The sequence below is a fragment of the Ursus maritimus genome, unplaced genomic scaffold (assembly GCF_017311325.1).
Source record: "Ursus maritimus isolate PB19 unplaced genomic scaffold, ASM1731132v1 scaffold_7, whole genome shotgun sequence".
In the NCBI taxonomy this organism is placed as follows: domain Eukaryota; kingdom Metazoa; phylum Chordata; class Mammalia; order Carnivora; family Ursidae; genus Ursus; species Ursus maritimus.
In genome coordinates this window covers 51,176,225-51,200,675 of record NW_024426885.1, presented here as the reverse complement: position 1 = coordinate 51,200,675, position 24,451 = coordinate 51,176,225, and the positions used below count along the sequence as shown (strand labels likewise).

Genomic DNA, 24,451 nt, shown 5'->3' with positions numbered 1-24,451 from the left:
CCCTTTTCTCGGCATTCTTGCCAAATCTTATTCCTTGTCTTTTTAATACTGGCCATTCTGACTGGTGTGAGGTGTTACCTCATGTGGTTTTGATTTGCATTTCCCTGATTAGTGATGTTGAGCATTTTTTCATGTGTCTGTTGGTCATCTGTCGGTATGTCTTTTTTGAGAAAAATGACTATTCAGGTCCTCTGCCCATTTTTTAATCAGATTGTTTGGGTTTTTTGATGTCAAGTTGTATATGTTCTTTATATATTTTGCATATTAACCCTTTATCGGATATATCATTTGCAAATATATTCTGCCATTCAGTAGGTTGTCTCCTTGTTTTGTTGATGGTTTCTTTTTTGTGTGTGCAGAAGTTTTATTTTGGTGTAGTCCCAATAGTCTATTTTTCTTTTTGTTTCTCTTGCCTGAGGAGACATATCCATAAAGATGTTGCCAAGGCCAATGTAGAAGAAATGACTGCACTGTAGGGCAGGGCTTGCTCTCTGCACAGCGGGCTAAGAGGCTCAGCTGCAAGAAGTGTGGGTACACTGGTGTGTGGGCCTATCTTTTCCCCTCCCCAGACCAGGAGCCACTTTGGAGTGTTGCCTGTCCAGGCAAGGCCTGCCTGCAAGGTGTGGTGGGGGCAGGAGTCACTTTGGTAGGACCATCTCTATGGGAACACACTGGGTTGGGGGCACAAGGTGCTAGCAAGGTGGATGGAGAGTATTGGTACTAGCTTCTGAGAGCCCCCAATTATCCAGGCTGAGGAGAGAGGGAGAGACAAGGTGCGTGAGGGAAATCTTTTGAAGGTCCCTGTGTCTCAGGCATATATTCTAACATTAGTCGTCATATCTCCTTCAAGGTGCTTTTCAGACTGCTGCTTCTGTGCTGTGTCCTGGGCTGAGTTCTTCAGTACACTGGCTCTTTAAGGGTGTGGACTCAGTTAACTATTGCCCTTTGGCTTTCCTGGAGTTAAGGCCCACTGGTTTTGAAAGCTAGATGTTATGGGGAGTTGTCTTCCCAGGTTAGGTCCCCAGTGCTGGGTGTGCCTGGTGTGAGGTGTGGTCTGCTTGCTTTGCCATGCTTGTGACATCCGTCTTATTTGTGGCTAGTCACACAGGGGATTTGGTTACCAACCACCTCTCCCACTTTTTTTGGGGGGGGGGCGCCTGGGTAGCTCAGTCAGTTAAGCATCTGCCTTCAGCTCAGGTCATGATCCCAGAGTCCTGGGATCGAGCCCTACATCAGGCTCTCTGCTCAGCAGGAGCCTGTTTCTCCCTCTCCCTCTGCTTGCCGCCTCCCCTGCTTGTGCTCTCTCTCTTTCTCTCTGTCAAATAAAAGAATAAAATCTTAAAAAAAAAAAAAAAAGAATGATATATTTGTTTGGGGGGGCGTGAGTGGGGGAAGAGCAAAGGGAGAGGGGAAAAATCCTCAAGCAGACTTTCCACTGAGCATGGAGCCCGATGCAAGGCTCAGTCCCAGGACCTTGAGATCACGACCTGAGCAGAAATCAGGACCAGGTTACCTAACTGACTGCACCACCCAGGTGCCCCCTCCTACCCTTTTTAATGCGCTCTTGTCTCTAAGATCCTCAGGATCCTCCTATTCCGTCATCTTCCCCAAAACTCCTTAATGGTAATGTCCTTTTTTTGGGTAATTTTTATATAACCCTAAACGGTAAGCTTAGAAGAAGAGAGGATTATGCCTTTTCTGTTCATTCATTCATTTGACAGATACTTAAGTACATGGAATATGGAGTCACCCTTCTAGATATAGAAATGTACCCTATAGGTCTTTCACAGAAGCCAGGAAAACAAGTGTGTTGAACAGGAAATTATAATTAAGTAGAATTGATACACTTTGCTGTGACAAAATAAAACATGGGCATTTAGTGTTCAAGAATAGCTTACCCAAGACAGTGAGACCTATAATCTAACCTAGAAAGAACAAGAGATAAAATATGAATGGAATGAGCGTATGAATGGAATGGTGCTAGAACATTGCATTCCAGAGAGTGAATACCTTTAGATTAACTTGGAGAGGCAGTTGGTGGTTCAGTCCTAAAATTATTTATTTTGAACTCTGCTTGAAGGATATTTTTGAACTATAACTCAAAGTATAGTGCATTGGAAGGAAGCAGAGCTTAAGGCAGGGAGTTGAATCCCTATATTGTACACCTGAAACTAATACAACACTGTTAACTGGAATTACAATAAAAAATTTAAAAAATAATAAAATAAATAGAAACGCACACGTAAGAACTGAAGGCAGAGGGGACCTTTTACAAATGGTCGTGGAGGTTAGAGTGGGGAGAAGAATGGAGCATGACTGCTAACAGACACAGTTTTCTTTTTTTTTAATTAATTAATTAATTAATTAATTAATTTATAGAGCACGTGCACACACATGAGTGAGAGGAGGGGCTGAGGGAGAAGCAGACGCCCCACTGAGCAGGGGCTCAATTCTGGGACTCTGGGATCATGACCTGAGCTGAGGGTAGACATTTAACTAACTGAGCTACCTAGGGGCCCCTGGACACAGGTTTCTTTGGGGAGACATGAAATGTCCTGGAGTTAGATAGTGCTGATGGCTGCACAGCCTTGTGAATGTATAAGAAACAACTGAACTATACTCTTTCAAGTGGTAACTTTTATGGTATGTGACTATATTTCAACAAAAATTTTTAAAGAAACTTTAACAGTAGTCTAATTGAGAGAAGATGGTGGCTTGCACTTAGGTGGTAATAATGGACATAGAAGTAGAAATGTCCAGATTTAGTGGCAAAATAGGGTCGTAGGCATTTGGATATTCAGGTCAGTAATCTGAAGACAGGTTTAAACTAAAAATAGAGGTGAGGAGTCTCAGTGTATAGATGGGAATTTAAACCGTGGGGATAGATTAGATCATATCTAGGAAAAGGGTATAGGGTGAAAAGGGCAGATAATCCTTGGATGCAGGCCTGCAACATACCAAGGGATAGGGAAAAGAAAGGAAGCCTACAAAAGAGATAGAGAAATGCTGCTTTATCCGTTATTTACTATAATAATGTCCATCAATACTATTTAACAGGCACTACTATAGGCACTTGGCTTATCTTATTTAATTCTCACAATAATTCTGTAAGTAAAGCTCTGATAGAGTATATAATTTATTGTCACACAACTGGATGAATTTATATATAGCTGAGTCTAACGTTTATGCTTTTTTCTTACTAGGCCAAAGTTTCCTAAAATTTCTTCTGAGAAAAATGTTAATAGGTATTTAACAAGAAAAGAAAAGTAAAGATTGTTGGGGCTAATAGTAGGACTATCACAAATCAATTTTTATTAATAGGACACCTGCTAACAAGGGAAACAGCAGTTTTGTCAGGAAAGGAGTGTAACGTACTAGTTATTGAGAGAGAATAGATTCTTTAATAATATTTATGAAAATTTTGTTTCACTGTGTCACTTGGTAGCATAGCAGTCATCTGACACAATCAGCCCTTTAAGCCATGTGATAAACGCTGTTTTCCTAACCAACTACTTCAATTTTGATTTCCTTATAAACCTTTGCAATCTGCTTGTTGCTGTTATTTCCCAGCTGACATTTAATTTCTTTTTGTTGTGGTTTACAGTTTTCCTGAAATTCCTCATTGGGTTTTCTGATACAAAATTGCTTATCTTTGGCTTAGTCTGCAACTGTTTTAGTATCATTATTTTAGTGTCATTCTTCATTATTCTATTATGAATTGAATTAAAATACATAAGCATTATCTTAGAAGTGACTGGCTCTTGAGCATCATTGTCAGGTGTATTGCCGTAAATACTGCATTAGGTGGCAAAAAGGAAATTCTTCTGGAAGGTAAAGTTAATATTACTAGAAATCCTTCTCTTTTTTTCCTTTTTATTAAAAAGATTGATTTATTGTAGAGAGAGAGCACGTGCATGTACCAGTGGGGGGAAGTGGGGTAGTTGGAGAGGGAGAGAAATCCTCAAACAGACTCCTTGCTGAGTGTGGAGCCCAACAAGGGCTCTATCCAGGACCCTGAGATCATGACCTTTACTAAAACCAAGAGTTGGGCGCCTAAGTGAGCCACCCAGGTGCCCCTAGAAGTCTTTCTATAAGTTGTTAAAGACTGTTGATATGAAACTTTAATGTGTCATTTATTCAGCACCTATTTAAATTCAGTTGTAAATTTTCTCCTTCTGCTTCCCTACCTTAATGAAGCATCATCTCTTATTCCTTTGTTCAAAACCCCTCATGTGCACCCTTCTACTTACAAAATGCTGCCTCAACTTCTTTTTTTTAGATTTTATTAATTTATTTTTTAAATAATCTTTACACCCAGCGTGGGACTCGAACTCACAACCCCTAGATCAAGAGTCACGTGCTCTGCTGACTGAGCCAACCAGGTGCCCCTGCTGCCTCATCTTCTTAAAGTGGCATTTAATGATCTGGCCTGGGTCATCTTTTCTCATAGTCATCCCTCCCACATAGTGCTCTGTCATTATATTCCTAATAGTTCTTTATCTCTCTTTTTCATTGTTTTTGTTGACACTATACTCTTTTATTTTCCAATCTGTATGCTAAAGGCCCCTTGGGTTCTATAACAAACCCACATTGGGTCCACAGGATATTTTAAATTTTCTAGCGAAACAGTGACACCTATCAGAAAGAATACGAACCGCTAGCTCCAGATATTTCGGTTTTAACATTAGAATTGCTACATTCCTTTGGTGGTATCAGATACTCTACAAAACTGGGTTTTGGGTGGTAAAAAGGAAAAAAAATCTTTTAAGTACTGGACAAGAATCAGTGTGAAACAGGAAATGGAGTTGGTGGCCCTGAATCTGATTCCAAGTTTTGAGAATTTTACGGTGCGTGACATGTGCTAAACTGTTAGGAAATAAATAACTTATTAAGTTGTTTGGAACTAACTACTTAATATACAGAATTTCTTTTACCTTAGGAACACCATGATAAAATTCCTAAGATAGGAAAGGAGGCATGTACTCAGTGCCTCTACTTTCTTTCCAGTTTATAGCCATTTTTGAATATTATACCCATTCTTCATACATGAATTGATCAAGTCACCTGTCTCCAGAAGCCTTTTCTGATCCCCTCAACTGCAGTTAATCTCCCTCCTGGGTCTTTTCTGTTGACATTCTGCCTTTACTGTTGCTTTTAAAATTGAAATAAACTAATTCGCATGTTTATTTAAAGTTACCAGTTATGACTGTGGCTTTCTTGATCTCCATTTAAGTGTACTTACAACATAGTGTGAGGCCTTTCATTCTGTGTAAAAGAGATCCCACTATCATAAGTATCATTTACTGAACTAAATTACATGGGTTGTTAGTCTGTTTCTAATTCTTGAAACATCCTTATAAGATCATAGATTATATTGTTTCTAATTCTTGAAACATCCTTATAAGATCATAGATTATATTATCCACATTTTATATTTGAAGAAATTGGGGTTTAGCAATATTGGCTTATTTCACATTGACATACCTCCCAACCTTTGACTCTTCTAGTTCCCTTTCCTTTACTGTTGATTTATAGAACCAGCTTTTTGGTATCTTTAGAAATCTTATTAAGGTACTGATAGGAGTTGCAGCAGATCTATGAATCAGGTTGGGGAGAATTGCTTTCTTAAGAATATTGAGTTTTCTAATCTATGCATTTAGTATAGCTCTCCATTTATATAGTTTTTTCCCCCCTCAGCAAACTTTATAGTGTTTTATGTATAGGTCTTTCACACATTTTCTCAAATTTTGTCCCAGTGTGTTTCATTTTTAATGTGATCATAAATGACAGTATTTTCTTAATTTTAATTTTCAACTGTTCCTTGATAGTATGTAGAATTACATTAGATTTTTGTATATTGCTACCGAATCCTGAGACCTTGATAAACTCAGTTTTTAATCCTGAGGCATTTATGTAGATTCCTTGTGATATCATATATTCTTTAAATATGCACAGGTTGGATGGAGTTCAGCCAGAGCCTCAAGAGTTATGATTTTAGCACACTACTCTCAGAAACTTTTTTTTCACAATTTCTAGTCATTTGACTCTCCTTGAACACTTATCTCCATCTCCTCATTTCACTAGAATGCCTGGGTCTGTTTGGCTTCTTTCTCCCTGCACCACAGTCTGGAAATTGCCTACTGCAGAGAGCCTACCTGATGTAAGGGCCTACCTTGTTTCTTTTTTACTAGAGATCACAGCCCTGCTTTGCCTTTGTCCTGTGTCTGAAAGTTCTGTGCTTGTTTCCTTTTGGTTTTGTTTCCTAGTTATTCACAACATACATGCAATTCTGGACTCTTTTAGGAGAGATAAAGATAGGTGTTTAAGGATGTACTACACATACATAAACAAAGACAAGCTGAGCAATTTGTTTTAGCTAAAAGGAGCAGCATAATAAGAGGTTATGAAAAGGGTTGAATCTCTTTTCTGGAGAATCTGAAAATGTAGTGGTGTGACTGTATTAGGGACACTGTCACTTTCTTCTTCTTATCCTCTACTAGACATGCATTAATGTTTATTGACTGGTTGTCAGAATGGTAGGATTGGTGAGGTATTGGTAATACATTGTGTTTGAGATAAAGTTAAGAGAATTTAAAATTTTAATAAAACTCATCAAAGTAATTTATAAACTTTTAAAAAATGATTTTTAATTTATTTCAGCTTTCTGATTATAACATCTTTAATTACTCAGCTAGGTTATTAAGTGCTTTGAAGCAGTGAATCTGGTTTCTATTAGTTCTGGGTGTTTACTCAGCCTAGTAAACATTCACAATGGATTGACAAACTTAAATGGAAATCACTGATCAAGAGTAAAGTTCTCTTATTTTTGTCAGTGTCCCGATATACTAATATCAGAAATAAGATGTTAGCCAATTTCCTCTGATGAAATATTCCATAATGGAATTATAACAAAACCTGCTGAATATTTCTATTATCTTTCATTTTTTGTCTTGCAGGTTTAAGTAATATTGATTGGTAATGAAAGAGTTACAAGTCAGATTTAAGCCTGGATATCACCCCTTTTTTACACTACAGTTTGAACATGTAAACTTTCATTCAATTAGGCTTAATTACATTATAATGGCTTTGCTTTCACTGAATGGAGTTTCCCATTATTTTGATGGCATATTGTTATTTAAATAATCATACTAAAGTTTGTTATTGATTTTGTTTTTGTATTTTACCACATAAAACAGACATGGTTGATCATTTAACCATGCTTTCTATCTGAAAGAAATATATATATATCCATTCATCCCTTGAAGGACACTTAGGTTGCTTCCATATCTTCGCTATTGGAAATAATGCTGCTATGAACATGAGGCTACGAATACCTTTTTGAATTATTGTTTTCATTTCTTTTGGATACAGTCCCAGAATAGAATTGGTGGATCATATGGTAGTTCTATTTTTAAATTTTTTTTAACTTTTCTTTTTTTTTTTTTTTAAAGTAATCTCTACATCCAACATGGGGCTCAAACTCATGAACCCAGGAGATCGGTTTGCATGCTCTACCAACTGAGCCAGCCAGGAGCCCCCTATTTTTAATTTTTTGAGGAACTCCAAACTGTTTTTCATAGTAGCTGTACCAATTTATATTCCCACCATTAGTACATAAGAGTTCTCTACATCCACACCATTATTGTTATCTCTAATCTTTTTGATAATGGCTTTTTTTTTTTTTTTTTAAGAGCAGGGGAGGGCGGAGGGGCAGAGGGAGAGAGAGAATCCTTAGCCCTGAGGCGGGGCTCTGTCTCACAACCCTGAGATCACAACCTGAGCTGAAATCAAGCGTTGGGTGCTTAACAACTGAGCCACTCAGGCGCACCAATAATACCCATTCTAACAGGCATGAGGTGATATCTCACTGTGATTTTAATTTGCATTTCTCTAATGATTAGCAGTGTTGAGCATCATTTTATATACCTGAATGAAGCATCATTTCATATACCTGTTGGCCAATTATGTATTTTCTTTGGAAAAATGTCTATTCAGGTCCTTGGCCCATTTTAAATTTGATTATTTGTTTTTCTGCTGTTGAGTTTTATGGGTTCTTTATATGTTTTGGATGTTAAGCCCTTATCAGATATATGGTTTACAAATATTTTTTCCCATTCCATAGGTTGTCTTTTCACTTTGTTGAAGGTTTCTTTTGCAATGCAGAAGATTTTTAGTTTGATGTAGACCCACTTGTTTATTTTCGACATTGTTGCTTGTGCTTTAGTTGTGATTTCCAAAAAGTCATTTCTAAGACCCATGTCAAGGAGGTGTTTTTTCCTATGTTTTCTTCAGAGTTTCATGACTGGAGGTCATACATTTAAGTCTTTTAATACACTTCCCGTTAATTTTTTGAGTGTGTAAGTTAGGGGTCAAGTTTCATTCTTTTACATGTGAATAGTAAATTTTGTCAGCCCCATTAATTGGAGAAGCTGTCTTTTCTCCCTTGAGTATTTTTGGCTCCCTTGTCAAATATCAGTTGGCCATATATGTTTGGGTTTATTCCTGGGCTCTTGGTACTGTTCCATTGGTTTGTTTTTAGGCCAGTACCATGCTGTATTAATTACTATAACTTTATAGTGTAGCCTTAAATTAAAAAAAAATGTAATGTGACACCTCTTGCTCTGACCTTCTTTCTCAGGATATTTTTGGGTATTTGGGGCCTTTTCTTATTCCATCTAAATTTTAGGATTGTTTATTTCTGTAAAAAAAGGCCATTGGAATCTTGAATATGGGATTCCTTTATGTTTATCTGTGTCTTGTTGATTTCTTTCATCAATATCTTGTAGTTTTAAGAACAGAGATCTTTAACCTCCTTGATTAACTTTATTCCTAACTATTTTATTGTTTATTTGCTACTATTGTAAATGGAACTGATTTTTAAACTTCTTTTTCAGAGAATTTGTTGTTAGTGTATACAAATGCCACTGATTTTTGTATGTTTATTTTGTATCTTACAACTTTACTGAATTGATTAGTTCTAGCTTTTTTTTTTTATTGATTTTCTATATATAAAATCACATCATCTGCAAATAGAGATTTACTTCTTTCTTTCCAGTAATGCTGCCTTTTCTTTTTCTTGCCTGATTACTCTAGCTGGTATTTTCAGTACTGTTTTAAATAGGAGTGGTGAGAGTGGGCATTCTTGTCTTTTTCCTGATCATAGAGAAAAAGCTTTTAATCTTTCAGCATTGAGGATGTTGTTAGCTTTGGGCTTAATATATATGGCCTTTATATAGTAGAGATATTTTTTTATGCTTAATTGTTTTTATCATGAACAGATGTTGAATTTTGTCAAATACTTTTTCTGTGTCTATTAAGATCATATGATTTTTTTTTCTTTCATTCTATCATTTGTGTATGTTGGACCATCACTGCATCCTTGGAATAAATCCTACTTGATCATGGTGAATGATCCTTTTAATGTGGTGCTGATTTCCATATGTTAGTATTTGGTTGAGAATTTTTGCATCTGTGTTTAACAGGATATTGGCCTGCCATTATTTCCCCTAGCAGTGTCCTTATTTGGCTTTTGTATCAGGATAATGCTTGACTTATAAAACAAATTTTATAGTGTTCCCTCCTCTTCAGTTTTTTGGAAGAGTTTGAGAGGGATTGATGTTAATTTCTATTTAAATCTTAGGTAAAATTCATCATTGAAGTCATCTGGCCCTGGGCTTTTCTTCATTTAGAGAGTTTTTGTTACTTATTCAATCTCCTGAATAGTAATTGGTTTATTCAGATTTTGTATTTCATCCTCATTCAGTCTTGGTAAATTACACGTTTCTAAGAATTTTTTCATTCCTTTTATAGGTTGTCCAGTTTGTTGGCATGTAGTTGTTCATAGTAGCCTCTTATGATCCTTTCTATTTCTGTGGCATCAGTTGTAATGCCTCCTTTTTTTTGTTTATAATTTTGATAATTTGTGTTCTCCCCCCTTTTTTTTTTTTGACCCCCTTTGGTTAGTCTAGCTAAGGATTATGAATTTTGCTTATCTTTTCAAAGAATCAGCTTTTAGTTTGGTTAAGCTTCTCTGTTGTTTTCTGTTCTCTATTTCATTTATGTCTGCTTTAATCTGTATTATTTCCTTTATTCATCTACCTTTGGGCTGTTTGTTCTTCTTTTTCTAGTTTCATAAGGCATAATGTTTGATTGTTAATTTAGGATCTTTCTTGCTTGTTAATGTAAGTAGTTATTAGTATAAACTTCCCTGTTAGAATTGCTTTTGCTTCATCCCTCGAATTCTGGTCTGTCCATTTTCAGTTTTCTCAAGAAAATATTTTATTCCCCTTAATTTCATCTTTGATCCATTGGATTTTCAGGAGAGTGTTGTTCAATTTCCATGTATTTGTGAATTTTCCATATTTCCTCTTGTTATTGTTTTCTGGTTTTATACCATTGTAGTCAAAGAAGATACTTGGTATGATTTCAGCCTTGTTGAATTTGCTAAGATTTGTTTTGTGGTCTAACATATGAACTAGCCTAGAAAATACTCTATATGTACTTGAGAAAAATGTGTATTCTGCTGCTGTTGGATGGAATGTTCTATATATGTCTGTTAGGTCCATTTGTTCTATAGTTTTGTTGAAATTCACTATTACCTTATTCTCATTCTCCCATTCTCTCATTCTCTGTCTGGATGATCTGGATGATTCATGGTTGAGAGTGGGGTATTAAAGTCCCTATCATTGTATTGATTTTCATTACTCTTTTTAGTTGTGTTTCTTTCTTATATATTTAGGTACTCCAGTGTTGGGTGCATAAATATTTACAGTTGTTAAACCTTATGGATAGATTGGCCCCTTTATCATTATATAATGACTTTCTTTGTCTCTTTGTACTATTTTTAGTTTGAAGTCTATTTTGTCTGATATTAGCATAGCTACCCCTGCTTTGTTTTGGTTACCATTTCCTTGAAATGCCTTTTTCCATCCCTTCACTCTCAGCCAATATGTGTCTTTATGGCTGAAGTGAGTCTCTTGTAGGCAGCATCTTGTTGGATCTTGTTTTTTTATTTCAGACATTCCATGTCTTTGGATTGGAGAATTTAATATGTTTATGTTTGAAACACAGTATTACCCCACTACCACCCCTAGTCTATAGTTTCAGTTACCTACAGTCAACCATGGCCTGGATGCAGATGATCCTTTTCCTGTCATGTCATCAGAACATCAGTAGTAGCATAATGCTGTGTGTCACAGTGCCTATGTTATTCACCTTAATCTCATCTAGGCATTTTATCATCACTCATCATCCCAAGAAGGAAGAGTAAAGTGCAGTAAGATACTTTGAGAGAGAGAAAGCAATATTTACATAACTATTGTTACAATATATTTGTTATAGTTTTTCTATTTTATATTATTGTTAATCTCTTACTGTGCATAATTTATAAATTAAACTTTATAATGGATATATATGTATAGGAAAAAATCATAATATATACAGGGATCAGTACTATCAGCTGTTTCAGGCATCTACTGGGGATCTGGGAACATATCTTCTGCAGAAAAAAGGAGACTACTGTAATTATCAATAGGTATGGACTTACTGTTGCCATTTTGTTAATTATTTCTTAATTTTTTTGTAGATATGTTGTTCCTTATTTTTACCCTCTGGTCATTTTCCATGTTTTGATGTCTTTCAGTAACAGTATGCTTTGACTTTTTTATCATGTTATTTTGTATAATTGCTACAAGTTTTCCCCTTGTGGTTACCATGAGGCTTACATAAAATATGTTAAAATTATAACACTACTTTAAGCCAATAACAACTTAACTTCATTAGAATTCCTAAATTTTACACTTTTACTTCTCTTCCCCCTCACACGTTAGGTTATTGCTGTTACAATTTGCATATATATTTTTTAAGATTTTATTTATTTATTTGACAGAGAGAGACAGCCAGCAAGAGAGGGAACACAGGCAGGGAGAGTAGGAGAGGAAGAAGCAGGCTCCCAGTGGATCAGGGAGCCCAATGTGGGGCTCGATCCCAGTACCCTGGGATCACGCCCTGAGCCGAAGGCAGACGCTTAACAGCTGAGCCACCCAGGCTCCTGGACAATTTGCATATTTTTATATTGTGTAACTAATTACAGATTATTGTGTTTATGATTATTTTTACTACAGTCATGTTTTTAAACTTAAACTGAAGTTCTAAGTGAATTATGCACAATTACCAAATTACAGAAGCTAACTTGGACAGCATATTTACCACTACCAGTTAGTTTTATGCTACCTTCTTATATTATTATGATGTTAATTAGCATCCTTTCCACTCAAAGAACTCCATTTAATGTTTCTTATAAGCTAGATCTAGTGGTAATGAACTCCCTCAGCTTTTGTTTGTTTAGGAAAGTCTTTATCCCTCCTTCATTTCTGAATGACAGATTTGCTGGATATAGAAATCTTGATTAACAGGTTTTTTTTTTTCCTTTTAATACTTTGAATGTTTCATCTCATTTTCCCCTGGCCTGTAAAGTTTCTGTTGAGAAATCCACCCATATTCATATGGGGGTTTTCTTGTATATAACTTTCTAAAATTCTTTGTCTTTAACTTTTGACAATTTACTTGTAATGTGTCTCAGTGTAGCCCTATTCATATTCAACCTGTTTGGGTTTTGGAGGGCCTCATGGATCTGGATGTCCATTTCTATTTCTGTGTTCAGGAAGTTTTCGGCCATTATTGCTTTAAATATTCTTTCTGTCCTTTTTCTCTTCTCCTTCTGGAATTCTCATAATGCGAAAATTCTTTCTTTCTTTTTCTTTTCTTTTTGTCGAGAGAAAGGGGGAGGGGCAGGAAGAGAGGGAGAGAAAGAGGATCTTAAGCAGCCTCCATGCCTAGTGCGGACGGAGCCTGACATGGGGCTTGATCTCACAAGCATGAGATCACAATCTGAGCTGAAATCAACAGTCAGATGCTTGACCGACTGCGCCACCCAGGCACCCAGTTATTTAAGTTCTTTTTCACTCTTTTTCATTCTTTTCTTTCCTTTTGCTCTTCTGAGTCAATAATTTTGAATGTTCTATTCTCCAATATTTTTTGGGTTTTGTTCCTTATATTAGTATATTGAAGAGTAATAGTATATTGAAAGTTATTTGCATTTTTTCTATTGGATTATGTTACAATTTTATATTTTCTTTGATTTGTTTCTGTGCATTCAACTTTATCACTGTTTTCCACTGAATTTAAACTTCAAATTGATTTGCACTTTCAAAAAATCTACAATTTTAGCATTTCAACGTGCTGCTTTATGTGTAGTGGCACATTCAGAGGAACCTTTCTTCTGTTTCAGTTTCTTGATTCCTTTCCTGCCCACTCTGATAGAAAACCATTTTTCATTAGTTCATGGTTTATTCTCTGTGTTTCTTTTTATAAAATAAGCAAACTTAAAATTATGTATAAATTCTCAAAGAGTATGTGTATGTACTAAAAGGATATATATGATTTTAATTCTCGCTGTCTCCTAAAACATACATGCACACATACAGGCACACTTTTGAATTCTGGTCTTTTTTTTTTTTTTTTTTTGATCTTCAGAAAAGATCCTGGCAATTACTCTCTATAAATGGACTACTCTGTATAGCTTATCGTTGTTTGATTGTTTTTTAAGTTGCTGTGTGATGCTCCACTGAGGGGATTTATCAGTTTATTCAACCAGTCTTCTATGGATGGGCATTTGGGTTGTTTCTAACTTTTTGGCATTACAAATGATGTCTCAGTGAGTACTTATGCATATGTTGTTTCATATTTGTGGACATGTATCTTCAGAACAAATTCCTTAACAGTTATTATATATTTATCTTACAGTTTTCTTTGTTACTTTTTGTTTCTTTGTCCCTTTAACTCTCAAATATACATGCATTTCTTTTATAATTCAAATATTTGAGAATGTGGTTAAGATTGTGATTTCTTTTGACTTAGTATATGGGGTATTTTGCTCATACAGGTTTTAGAAACAAACAAAACAGATGACGGTTTTAGAGTAGTTAATGTAAGTATTAGAAATCTCAGGAATTTGAGGTAATTATGAAAGATAATCGTTCATGGTATATTTTAAGATACACATTTTAAAAGCAACCCACTGCCAATTTATAGCAAGGAAATTAAAGTTTGATACTACTGAAAGACTGAGATATTAGAATTTTTAACACTATTCTTGAATTTTTAAAACAATTTATCAGATTTAAGCATAGTTTAGCTTAATTTACATATGAATTACAACAAGTATGAAAATAATAGTGACCACCACAGCTAGTATATATCGTTTACTGTGTGCTGGATACAGTGTTCAGCAGTGTATATACATTAAGTTATTTAGTTTAATTCTCAACAACCTCATGAGATGTACTTATATATTTTTCCATTTATAGGTGAGGAAAATGAGGTATAGAAATGTTTAGTGACATGCTCTTACTCAGATAGGTAATAATTAGCAGAGGCAAGATTTGAACCCAGACAGTCTTCAGTATAGATTCTGGGCTTTTAATGACAATGCTACTCTACCTCTGTTGGGATTCACTATTATTTTTCTGTATCAAGCTAGCATTGACCTAGAGTCTATGTGACTAGATCCTGAGTTCTTAACCCCACTATGCTCTATTTCTCTCCCTGAAAGCAGTATAATAAGATTTTATGGGGTTGTTGTATCAAATTTGTTATCCTAAGCATTAGTACAGGATTGGAATTCCATTCATAACAGCCACAGCATCTACCAAAGCATCCCTTTTATGCCACCATTCTATGTGTACCATATTTCTAAGCCATTAAAATTATTTGTGTTCCTGTTTTTCAGTGGATGATTCAGCAGCCATACAAAGCAGCAACATTCTTTGGCTGCATTGGGACAGATACATTTGGAGAGATCTTGAAGAAAAAAGCAGCTGAAGCCCATGTGGATGCTCATTACTATGAGCAAAATGAGCAAACAACGGGGACTTGTGCTGTGTGCATCACTGGTAGCAACAGGTCAGTGTAATTCCAAGGAAAGGTTTGTTCCAACTGGATATTTAAACAGTCCTAAAATCTGAATTCCAATCTGGATTTGGAATTTAGGTCTCATGTTTTTAATTGCTTTCAATGTTTTAATAACTCTTCTTATGTCATTTTTCTTTTTAAAAAAAATGCCCTTGTTGTACCTGCTTTTGTATTCATGAGGCATGTGGAAGGAAAGCTTTGAGATTATCCATCCCTGGCTCTAATTTTTGTAATTAGGATCAGAAAAGGGAAATAAGGAAAACATTTTTTTTTTAAAAGATTTTATTTATTTATTTGACAGAGAGAGAGACAGCCAGCGAGAGAGGGAACACAAGCAGGGGGAATGGGAGAGGAAGAAGCAGGCTCCCAGTGGAGGAGCCTGATGCGGGGCTCAATCCCAGAATGCTGGGATCACACCCTGAGCCGAAGGCAGATGCTTAACGACTGAGCCACCCAGGCGCCCCAGGAAAACATTCTTTTCAGTGCTTGTAGTTTCTTGCTGAAACTGGGATGAAAAGAATGCTCTTTTTACCATATCGTGAGATTGGAATATTCAGATACATAGACAGATAAGACTCATGTATTTTGTAACATATATAAAATACTGCATTATATCCACTGTCGTATGCATTAGGTCATGCAAAGCATTTCTGGCAAATAGTCTTCTATCCATATCAAACAGCTTCAGTGTGGGTAATGCACCACTCAGAAAACAATTCGTTACATTTCTATACAATTTTACTTTTTAGAAAATTCTTCTTTCAATGAACTTGAAATCTGTGTCTCAGGACTTTCCATACATTGGTTGTATTCACGCCTTTTGCAGCCACATAGAGGTTTTTCTTCAATACACACTATGTTGCTCATCAGCACATCCTTTTTTCTCCTTTGCAAGGGAAAAACAAAATAACTTATCTAGCTATTATATTATTAAAATCAGCAACAATATCTCTTTCTAAATAGTGATTCACTAGAAATTTTACTTTCCTTATAGCTAGAAATATTTAGTGTATCCTCCTCCACTCCCTGTCTCCTTCCTTGCCCTTCTTTCTCTCCTTTCTTATTTGCCTCTTGTCTTCCTTTATTTCCTCCTTTCTCTCTCTTCCCCTTGTTCCCTTCCTCTTTCTTACTTTGCTCACTCCTTGACCTTTAGCAGATGTATGTTAAGGACCTGACACTCTTCTGGCCAGTAGTCATTAAATAACTAAAATGTAGCTTTTAAAAATAATTAGAGTGCCAAAACCATTTTTAAACCAGGTTTTCTGTAATTTTATTTTTTGTGTATAGGAGAACTTTATCATTTAAGGTTTTAATAAATAAAACCATTATTGTTCAAATACTGAAATGATATTTCATTTTTATTTAGACCTTTTCCCTTTTCAGTTTTCCTAAAACTAGCTGTAATATGCAGGTGCACTTTTCTCAGTAGATCAAGAAATAGATCAAGTTTTGCTTCTGCTACCTCTCAGTCTAGTGTAAAATCGCTAAATTGTTTTTGTGTGCTAAATTGCTATTTTAAAAGAGCAGTTATGATAATATTAGGTCTCCTAGATGTCAAAAGCTTAATTAATTTACTTAATTTATAATATTATGGTTATGGTGATCAGTAATGTTCAGATAATATTGGAAATCAAAAACTGGGGGGAAACTCCCACTATCAAATTCATTATCAATTAAATTATAGAACCTAAGATTTGGATAAATTGTTTTAGACAGGGCTGGTAACTCTTACCACCACTCTCCAAAACCCAGGAATCAAAGAATTAGGATAATGCATTAGTCTTCTTAATTCAGGTTCTCTTTCTAAACTCTGAACCGCATTCATTTGGATAGTGAGAATACTTATATTTTGGAGAAACAATGTAGCTTCCTATCAAAGAGTAGTTTTATTATCAAAATAGAATTTCGTAACTGGTGCCAGAAGTGTTTGTTTTTATTTTTATATATAACCATTTCAGTCAAAATTTTGTTAAAGTCATGATGACTGACTTTGTAAATTAACTTGGTAATATAGTAATACTTGCATATAAATATACTGATTCATATTGTTCTTATTTTTAATCATTTAATTGAGCATAAATTGAATTGATATCCTTTAGTAGTCAATTGGCATATGGATGAGTAGAAATATGCTTTGGAAGAGAATCAGTTTTTTTTTTCCTTAACAGAGGAAACAACCATATTATAAAAATCTCAAGTGATGAAGTGATGTATCCATTTTTTAACCGTAACTGTTTCCTTTTGATTAGAAAGAGTGAAAAAATGGCAAGTTATTTTTTAATTTCTGAGTCAGAATGAGAAAAAATATTTTTATTAATTTGTATTTCACATAAATAATTATTTGATTAATTGTTGGGCAATTAAAAAAATTCCTATCTGGCATGAGTAGGAAGAGTTTAAATGCAGTAGCCTGCTTAGATTTTTCAGCTGCACAACTGGACCAGAATAAGGAGTTTTCAACTATAGATACTAATTTTACTCCAGTCTTTAAAATGTATTGGTTTGCAAATAGGGCCTACATTTATAGGTGTGTTTTGTGAAGTTAATCCCATACTTGGCTTTTAAAGCATTAGATTAAATAATCAATGTATATAGTATGTTGATACTTAAACACTGTATAAGTGTTTAGTTGTATATATGTATGTGTGTGTATATATCTTTTTTTGCATATTTTTTTTGTATAACAACATAATAGTTTAATTTCCTAACTGCATTTTTGAACTATTTAAATGCAGAAAATAGATAATCTTATCATTTTAGTACCAAAGGAAACATAAATTTCAGTTTCTCAAAATACCAGGTGGTATTTAGAGCAAGGATTGATATCTCTTTATCTCAAAGGCAACATAGAAGTCTCAAAAAGTGCTCAAAACAAATTTAATTTTATTTACATTTATTAATATCAATGTATAGCAATTTTGAAAAATTAAGAATTAAAATATAAAAAACAATTTGCAAAAAATATTGCTAATTAATTGTATGGAAGTACACGACAACTTTAACTATAGTATTAAAGCCTACTTGCTTTTTGTTGTTGATTTAGGTCCCTTGTGGCTAATCTTGCTGCTGCCAATTGTTATAAAAAGGAAAAACATCTTGATATAGAGAAAAACTGGACATTGGTAGAAAAAGCAAGCGTTTATTATATAGCAGTAAGTATTTACCTAATTCAAATTTCTGGTACATATTTATACTATTAATTATAGTTTGTTAGTAGATATGTATTTTTAAATATTTATTTACAACATGTGTTAGGTTCTCTATTACAAATACAGGAAAAAACATCATTCTGTGCTAACATTATTTGTATTCCTTAACATTTAAGTCTACCTCTTTTTGGATACATTATACATAGATATTTCTTAACTAAGTATCAAATTCCATATTAAATCAAAAGATCTTAAGATTTTTTGAAATAATTCTACAAATTTACATTTTATATTTTTAGGCTACTTGTTGTGAATGATGCATGCTTTGTGTGGGAAAATATTAGTCATATAAATATGCACTGCAAACAGTTTGAGCTTATTTGCCTAAAAAATCTTAATTGCTGTTTATTGCATAGTAATTACCATGACACGTTTTAATTTAATATTTCAGAAACATTGATCGTGACAAATCTCTTAAATCTAGGAATAAGGGCAGCATGTAATTTGAATTATTAAATATTCTGACATAAAAATAATTGGTTTAAGAATTCACTTCTAAAATAAGATGGTACTAAAAATCCTCCTGAATTAATCACCCCATGAACACCTTGTTTTTATTTAATATGAGTTAAATGTGGCTGATCGCAAATAAGTTAGATACCTATGAAAAATTAAAAGTACCTCATATGCATATAATATATGGTTTTGATATAACAGCTGCTGCCATTCACTACCTGAGCTGTGAAACAGCTGCAAAGACGTGTAAAAAATTGATTATCCAGTAGGAGCATGTTTATTGAAAGTATAATTATTTCTTTCAGTCTAGTGTTAATGTCTCCTACAGCATGTTTATGTTCACTGCTTTAGGCTTTACAAGGTTATTATTGATTCTTCTGTATGGCAAATCCTGCCCCTTTATAATGTCAAGTAAATGCTTACATTGAGAGGATTTTATAGAGGAAAGTCATGTTAGCTCTTTAGACAGTGTGTGAGAAAACATTTCAAAAAATAAAAAAAAAATTCCCTCTTGATTATCTTCTGTTTCGCTAAATGGTCTAATTTTTTTGTTAGTATCTTGGGAGCATGTTTTTGTAGTGTGGTTCTTTAGGGGGGATTTATGTGCTATTTCAAACCATTGTACATTTGAAAGTCTGATTTTCTTAGAACACATGGTTTAAAATTCAACATTATTTATGTCATATTTTTTATATTGGCTATGAAGTATGACAATATATTATGGTGGAAAACTACATTTACCAGGCAATTATATTTCTATATAGATCTATTGGACTCCAAATTATGAGTGGAAACACTCAGTTTTAACAGTTATGTATATCTAACATTGGCCAAGCCTGGATGAAAGGAATTTTTATAGGAGTTATAGACCCATTTTGCAAACAACTCAGAGTTTTAACAGTTATGTACTGTAATGCATCTAGCCAACTTCGGGTAAATTGGAATTTTTATAATAGTATTAACTATTTATACAAGTCCAGTTTTATATAAAATGTAGAGTGATCGTTTTGGGACAAATTAATAAAGAAAATTGAATTATTTTTGAAACTTGTCAAAAACAACCAGAAACAAATATCAAAATGGACTCCAGCTAATATCTGTGAGTTGTTAGCTCTTAGTTTCTCTTTCAGCAATTTCGTAAAAAGAATGGTCTTTTACATTGGCAGGTAAAACAATAGTTTGTGTAGTTTAGCTATTTTAAAATAGTTCTGAAAATATTAGAGTCATATGGGACACCTTGGATGCTATATATTCTACAACTGTTTATTTTCCTATTAACTAAGAGCATAATCCTTACTCATTAAAGTCTTTGAAATCTCTTCTGAAATGTAATGATATTTGTGCAAAGATATTCTGCCCTTCTTTTATTATTTTTTAATTTAATTTATTTTTTTAATGTTTCAAGTTTTTACTTAAATTCTGGCTAGTTAACATATGGTGTAATATTAGTTTCAGTAGAATTTAGTGGTTCATCACTTATATATAATACCTCTACATTCTTTTAAACCTTTAATTTCCTTTGAGGTCAGAACATCCAGTGTAGTCTTTTCTTAGCATATGCTCAAACCACAAGTTTAGATTGAGTAGATATATCAATACTTGAACAAATTAGTTGGGCTCCTCCATATTGGTTCTGTAGAGTCAGCAATCTTCTCACATTTTCATTATATAAACTACTGAGGTTCAACAAGTTGAAATTCTGGGAGCTCTTTAATTTCAAAATTTCTTGGTCTGAGGAAGCAGCTCAGTATATCTATTCAAAAAATTTCCATAATTAAGACATCTGTCTGCATTATGTAAACCAGATCTACATACTCAGCTCTTCTTTCCACTATTCCATAAATTAGTAATGGTCATGAGCATTGAGAAAATCCCAAACCTTGATCATTTTCTCTGTCAAATAATTCAGTAAATCCGCAATGCAGAGTTCACATCAAAAACTTTGCTGAAAAAAAGCTGAAATGGAATATGCATATACCAGCATTTTCTTTTGGTTTAAATAAATGTTTACATCTTCTTTTACCTTCACCTCCAATGAAGTTTAAACCAAATTCCCAAACTCCTTGATAGTATGTGATTAAGGATTACTGGTTATGGTGATAGCTAATTATGCTTCTGAAAAAATAAATTTCAGGTGCTCTTCATGTTAGCATTAGGATTTAAATATTTGCATTCTATTCTATAACCATGATACTTAACAGTCTTGTGTCTACATTTAAATGAGTTAAATGCTTAACCACCACCAATTATTTTACCCTGTCTTCCCATTCCTTCATTGTTTATTTTGAATATCCCTCATTTGGCTGCATTTTGTCATCATTTTCCCCCCAAGGAAGGACTCACATCTTCTCTCTTCTTGAGATTTTATTTACTTCTTGTTGCTTTATGCAAAAATGACAACTTGTTTGTTGTAGTATTTTGTGAAACAAAGTACTACTTTGTAAATATTGCTTCATTTTCTAGCAACTTTTTATGGGAAACCTGAGCCCAGGTTGATTTTTTATTTCTGTTCTTTATTATTTCCTTATTTCTGCTTACTTTAAATTTAATTTGCTCCTCTTCTACTCCTCATCCTTCATCCTCACTCCCCCTTCCTGCTCCACCTGTGCTTGTTTTTTAAGGTGGAAGAATAATTCATTGATTTGACACTTTTTTCTACTGTCGACATGTAGTGCTATGAAAGCTTTGATTTGGCTACCTCCCACAAATTTTGATATGTCACATTTTCATTTTCATTCAGCTTGTAAAAGTTTCTGCCTTCTCTTTTACTTTCTTCTTTGATTCATGAGTTATTTAGAAGCATGTCATTTATTTTCTAAATACGAAGATTTCCCAGAGATCTTCCGTTTACTAGTATTATGGATTTGTATATTCTTCTTGGCTGTTCTGTCAGATTTTTCTTCAGTGTGTTTAAACAGTGTGTTTAAAGGTGTAGAATTGATTACTTGACCCACTTGTCATTTTGAAATATTTATTCCTGGTATTATACTTTGTCCCCACAACTATTTTGTCTGATACTCTGATATTAATATAGCCAGTCCAACTTTTTTTTCCCATTGATATGTTGGTATATCTTTTTCTACCCTTTTACTAATTATTTGTGTCTTTATTTTTAAAGTGCATCTCTTGTAGATAGCAGATCATTGGATCTTAATTTTTGTCCAACCTAACAATGTCTACCTTTTAAGTCAGATGTTTATACCATTCCCATTTAATGTGATTATTGATATGGTTAGATTTTACTTCTTCATCTTGGTATTTGTTTTCTGTTTGTCCTTCATTCTGGTTTTACGCTCTTCTGCCTTCTTTTAGGTTAATCCAGTATTTTTATTTCCATAATATCTTTAATATCTCCTTAATATCTCCTTTTTTTTATTTTAGTGACTGCATTAGGATTGATAGTATACATCTTTAACTCATCACTCTCTGCCTTCATTTTTTTTTCTAATTAACTAAGCTTTCTGCCCAGTGTGGGTCTCGAACTCACAACCCTGAGATCAAGAGATGCATGCTGTACCAACTGAGCCATGTCTGCCTTTACATAATATTATCAACTGTCACATATAGTATAATAATCTTACAATAACATACTTCAGTTTCACCTCTCCAAGCCTTTATGCTGTCATTGTCACATTTTCCTTTTTTAAAATTTTAAGTTTTTAAACAGCTTTATTAATATATAATTGACATACCATACAACAGACAAATTTTACTTTTACTCATGTTATAAACACTGTAACACATTATTTTTGTTTAAATTGTCAAATACCTTTTAAAGAAATTTCAACAATTAAAAAACATATTTACTCATTTAATTACCACTTCCAGTTCTCTTCATTCCTTTGCTTAGAATTAGATTTCCATCTGGTATAATTTTCCTTCTGCCTGAAGAACATTTTTAGCATTTCATATATTTGGGTCTGTTGGTGATGAATGTTTTCAGCTTTTGTATGTTTGAAAACTTCTTTATTTCACCTTTATTTTTAAAAGAGATTTTTGCCAGTTCTAGGTTGACAGTTTTTTTTTGTCTTTCAGTACTTGAAAAACATTGCTTTACTGTCTTCTCATTTGAATTGGTTTTGATGAGAAATCTGACATCCATACCTTTGTTCTTTTGGACGAAACATTTCACATGCCCCCATCCCTGGCTGCTGTTAAAATTTTTTTTATTTATCACTGGTTTTGATCAGTGTGATTATATTGTGCCTTAGTGTATTCTTTTCATGTTTCTTGTATATGGAGCTTAACTTCTTACAGCTGTTGATTTGTAATTTTTATTATGTTTGGAATGTTTTCAGCCATTATTTTAAATATATATTCTGCCCAGCTGCCCCCACCTTTGCATCTCAAATTACCCAGGAAGTTGTCTCATAGCTCAGTGATGCCACCCTTTTCCTTTTTTTGAATTCTTTTTTTTTTCCTTTGTTTTTTACTTTGGATAGTTTCTTTTGGTATGCCTTCTAGTTCACTAATATTTTCTCCTGTAATATCTGAACTGTCATTAATCCCATACAGAGTATTCTTCATTTCATTTGTTAATTTCATATCTATAAGATTGATTTGGGTCTTTTATTTCTTCTTTGTCTCTACTTTGGACACATAAAATACAGTTAAAAGAACTATTTTGATGTCTTTCTCTGTTAGTCTTTATATCTGTGTTGATTCTGGGGTAGTTTTAAGGTTTAGTTATCCTCCTTATTAAAGATTATGTTTTCCTTTCTCTTTGTAGGTTTAGTAATCATTAGCTGTCATTGATAAATCTTCTTGAGGTTTATTCTGGGATGCAGTTATGTTACTTGGGGCAAGTCTGATGCATTTTGATCTTGCTTTTATGTCTTGTTAGGTGAGTCCAGAGTGTTATTTATTTAATGGCAGTGGTTTCTTAACCAGGGACAATTTTCCCCTTTAGGGACATTTGGCAAAATCTGGAGATATTTATTATTATGATGAGTGAATGTTGATACTAGTAAGTATAAGACAAGAATGTTGCTAAGCATCCTATAGTGTATAAGACAGCACTCTACAATAAAGGATCATCTAGTTCTAAATATCAGTAGAGCCAAGGTTAAGAAACCCTGGTCTAAAGCTACATGTTCCCTACTACTGAGGCAAGGCTTTCCTGTGCTCTGCTCAATGCCCCGTTAATAGTGAGTTCTTCTGCTCTAGATGGTGGAAACAGACACTATTCCCAGAATTATGTGTGCCCTGGGTACTGTTTCCTCTAATCCTTTTCCCTCTCATTCTTTTGGATGGCTCGTTCCTAAGTTCTGATCTGATGAATGTTCAAGAGGAATCTGCAGATTTCCAGTGTTCTCTTTAACATTTTCTCTTCTCTGCTGTTCTAGCCTCTGCACTCTAACTGCTCCATTCTTCCCACCCTCAGTTCTGTCTCCCTGACTGCCGGGGCTCTGTCATTCCCATTTCAGCGTCTGTTTGCTGTAGCCTGGGAACTCTCACAAGCAGTATGCTGATTCAGTATTAGGGCTCACCTGGATGGTTTCCCATCTCTCAAAGATCACTATTTTTCATCCTTGATGTCCATAGTTTTAAAAACCATTGTTGTATGCACCATGTTTGTTTTTGTTTCCTGTTGGAAGATATATACAGTCTGTTTCTCCACTGTCTTCTGCCTTGCATTATTTTTAGAAAGGAAGTCATCCTTATTGTTTCTCCATATCTATCTCTTTTTCTCTGCTTTTTAAGATTTTCTATCACTGGTTTTAAGCAATTTTACTATGATGTACCTTGGTATGGTTTTCTTTATATTTCTTGTGAATGTGGTTTGTTCAGTTTGAAAATTTTTCTGTAAATATATT

At 34.1% G+C, this 24,451-nt stretch overlaps 1 protein-coding gene across 5 annotated transcripts in view; it reads left to right on the top strand.

Moving 5' to 3' along the window:
* Positions 1 to 24,451, top strand: part of ADK (adenosine kinase) — a 518,777-nt gene that overhangs the window by 244,464 nt on the left and 249,862 nt on the right. For all 5 annotated transcript variants that reach the window (XM_008696067.2, XM_008696069.2, XM_008696071.2 and 2 more), the window contains 2 exons: positions 14,789 to 14,961; positions 18,014 to 18,122. In XM_008696067.2, coding sequence (XP_008694289.1) covers positions 14,789 to 14,961; positions 18,014 to 18,122 — 282 coding nt within the window. The remainder of the gene's footprint in view (positions 1 to 14,788; positions 14,962 to 18,013; positions 18,123 to 24,451) is intronic.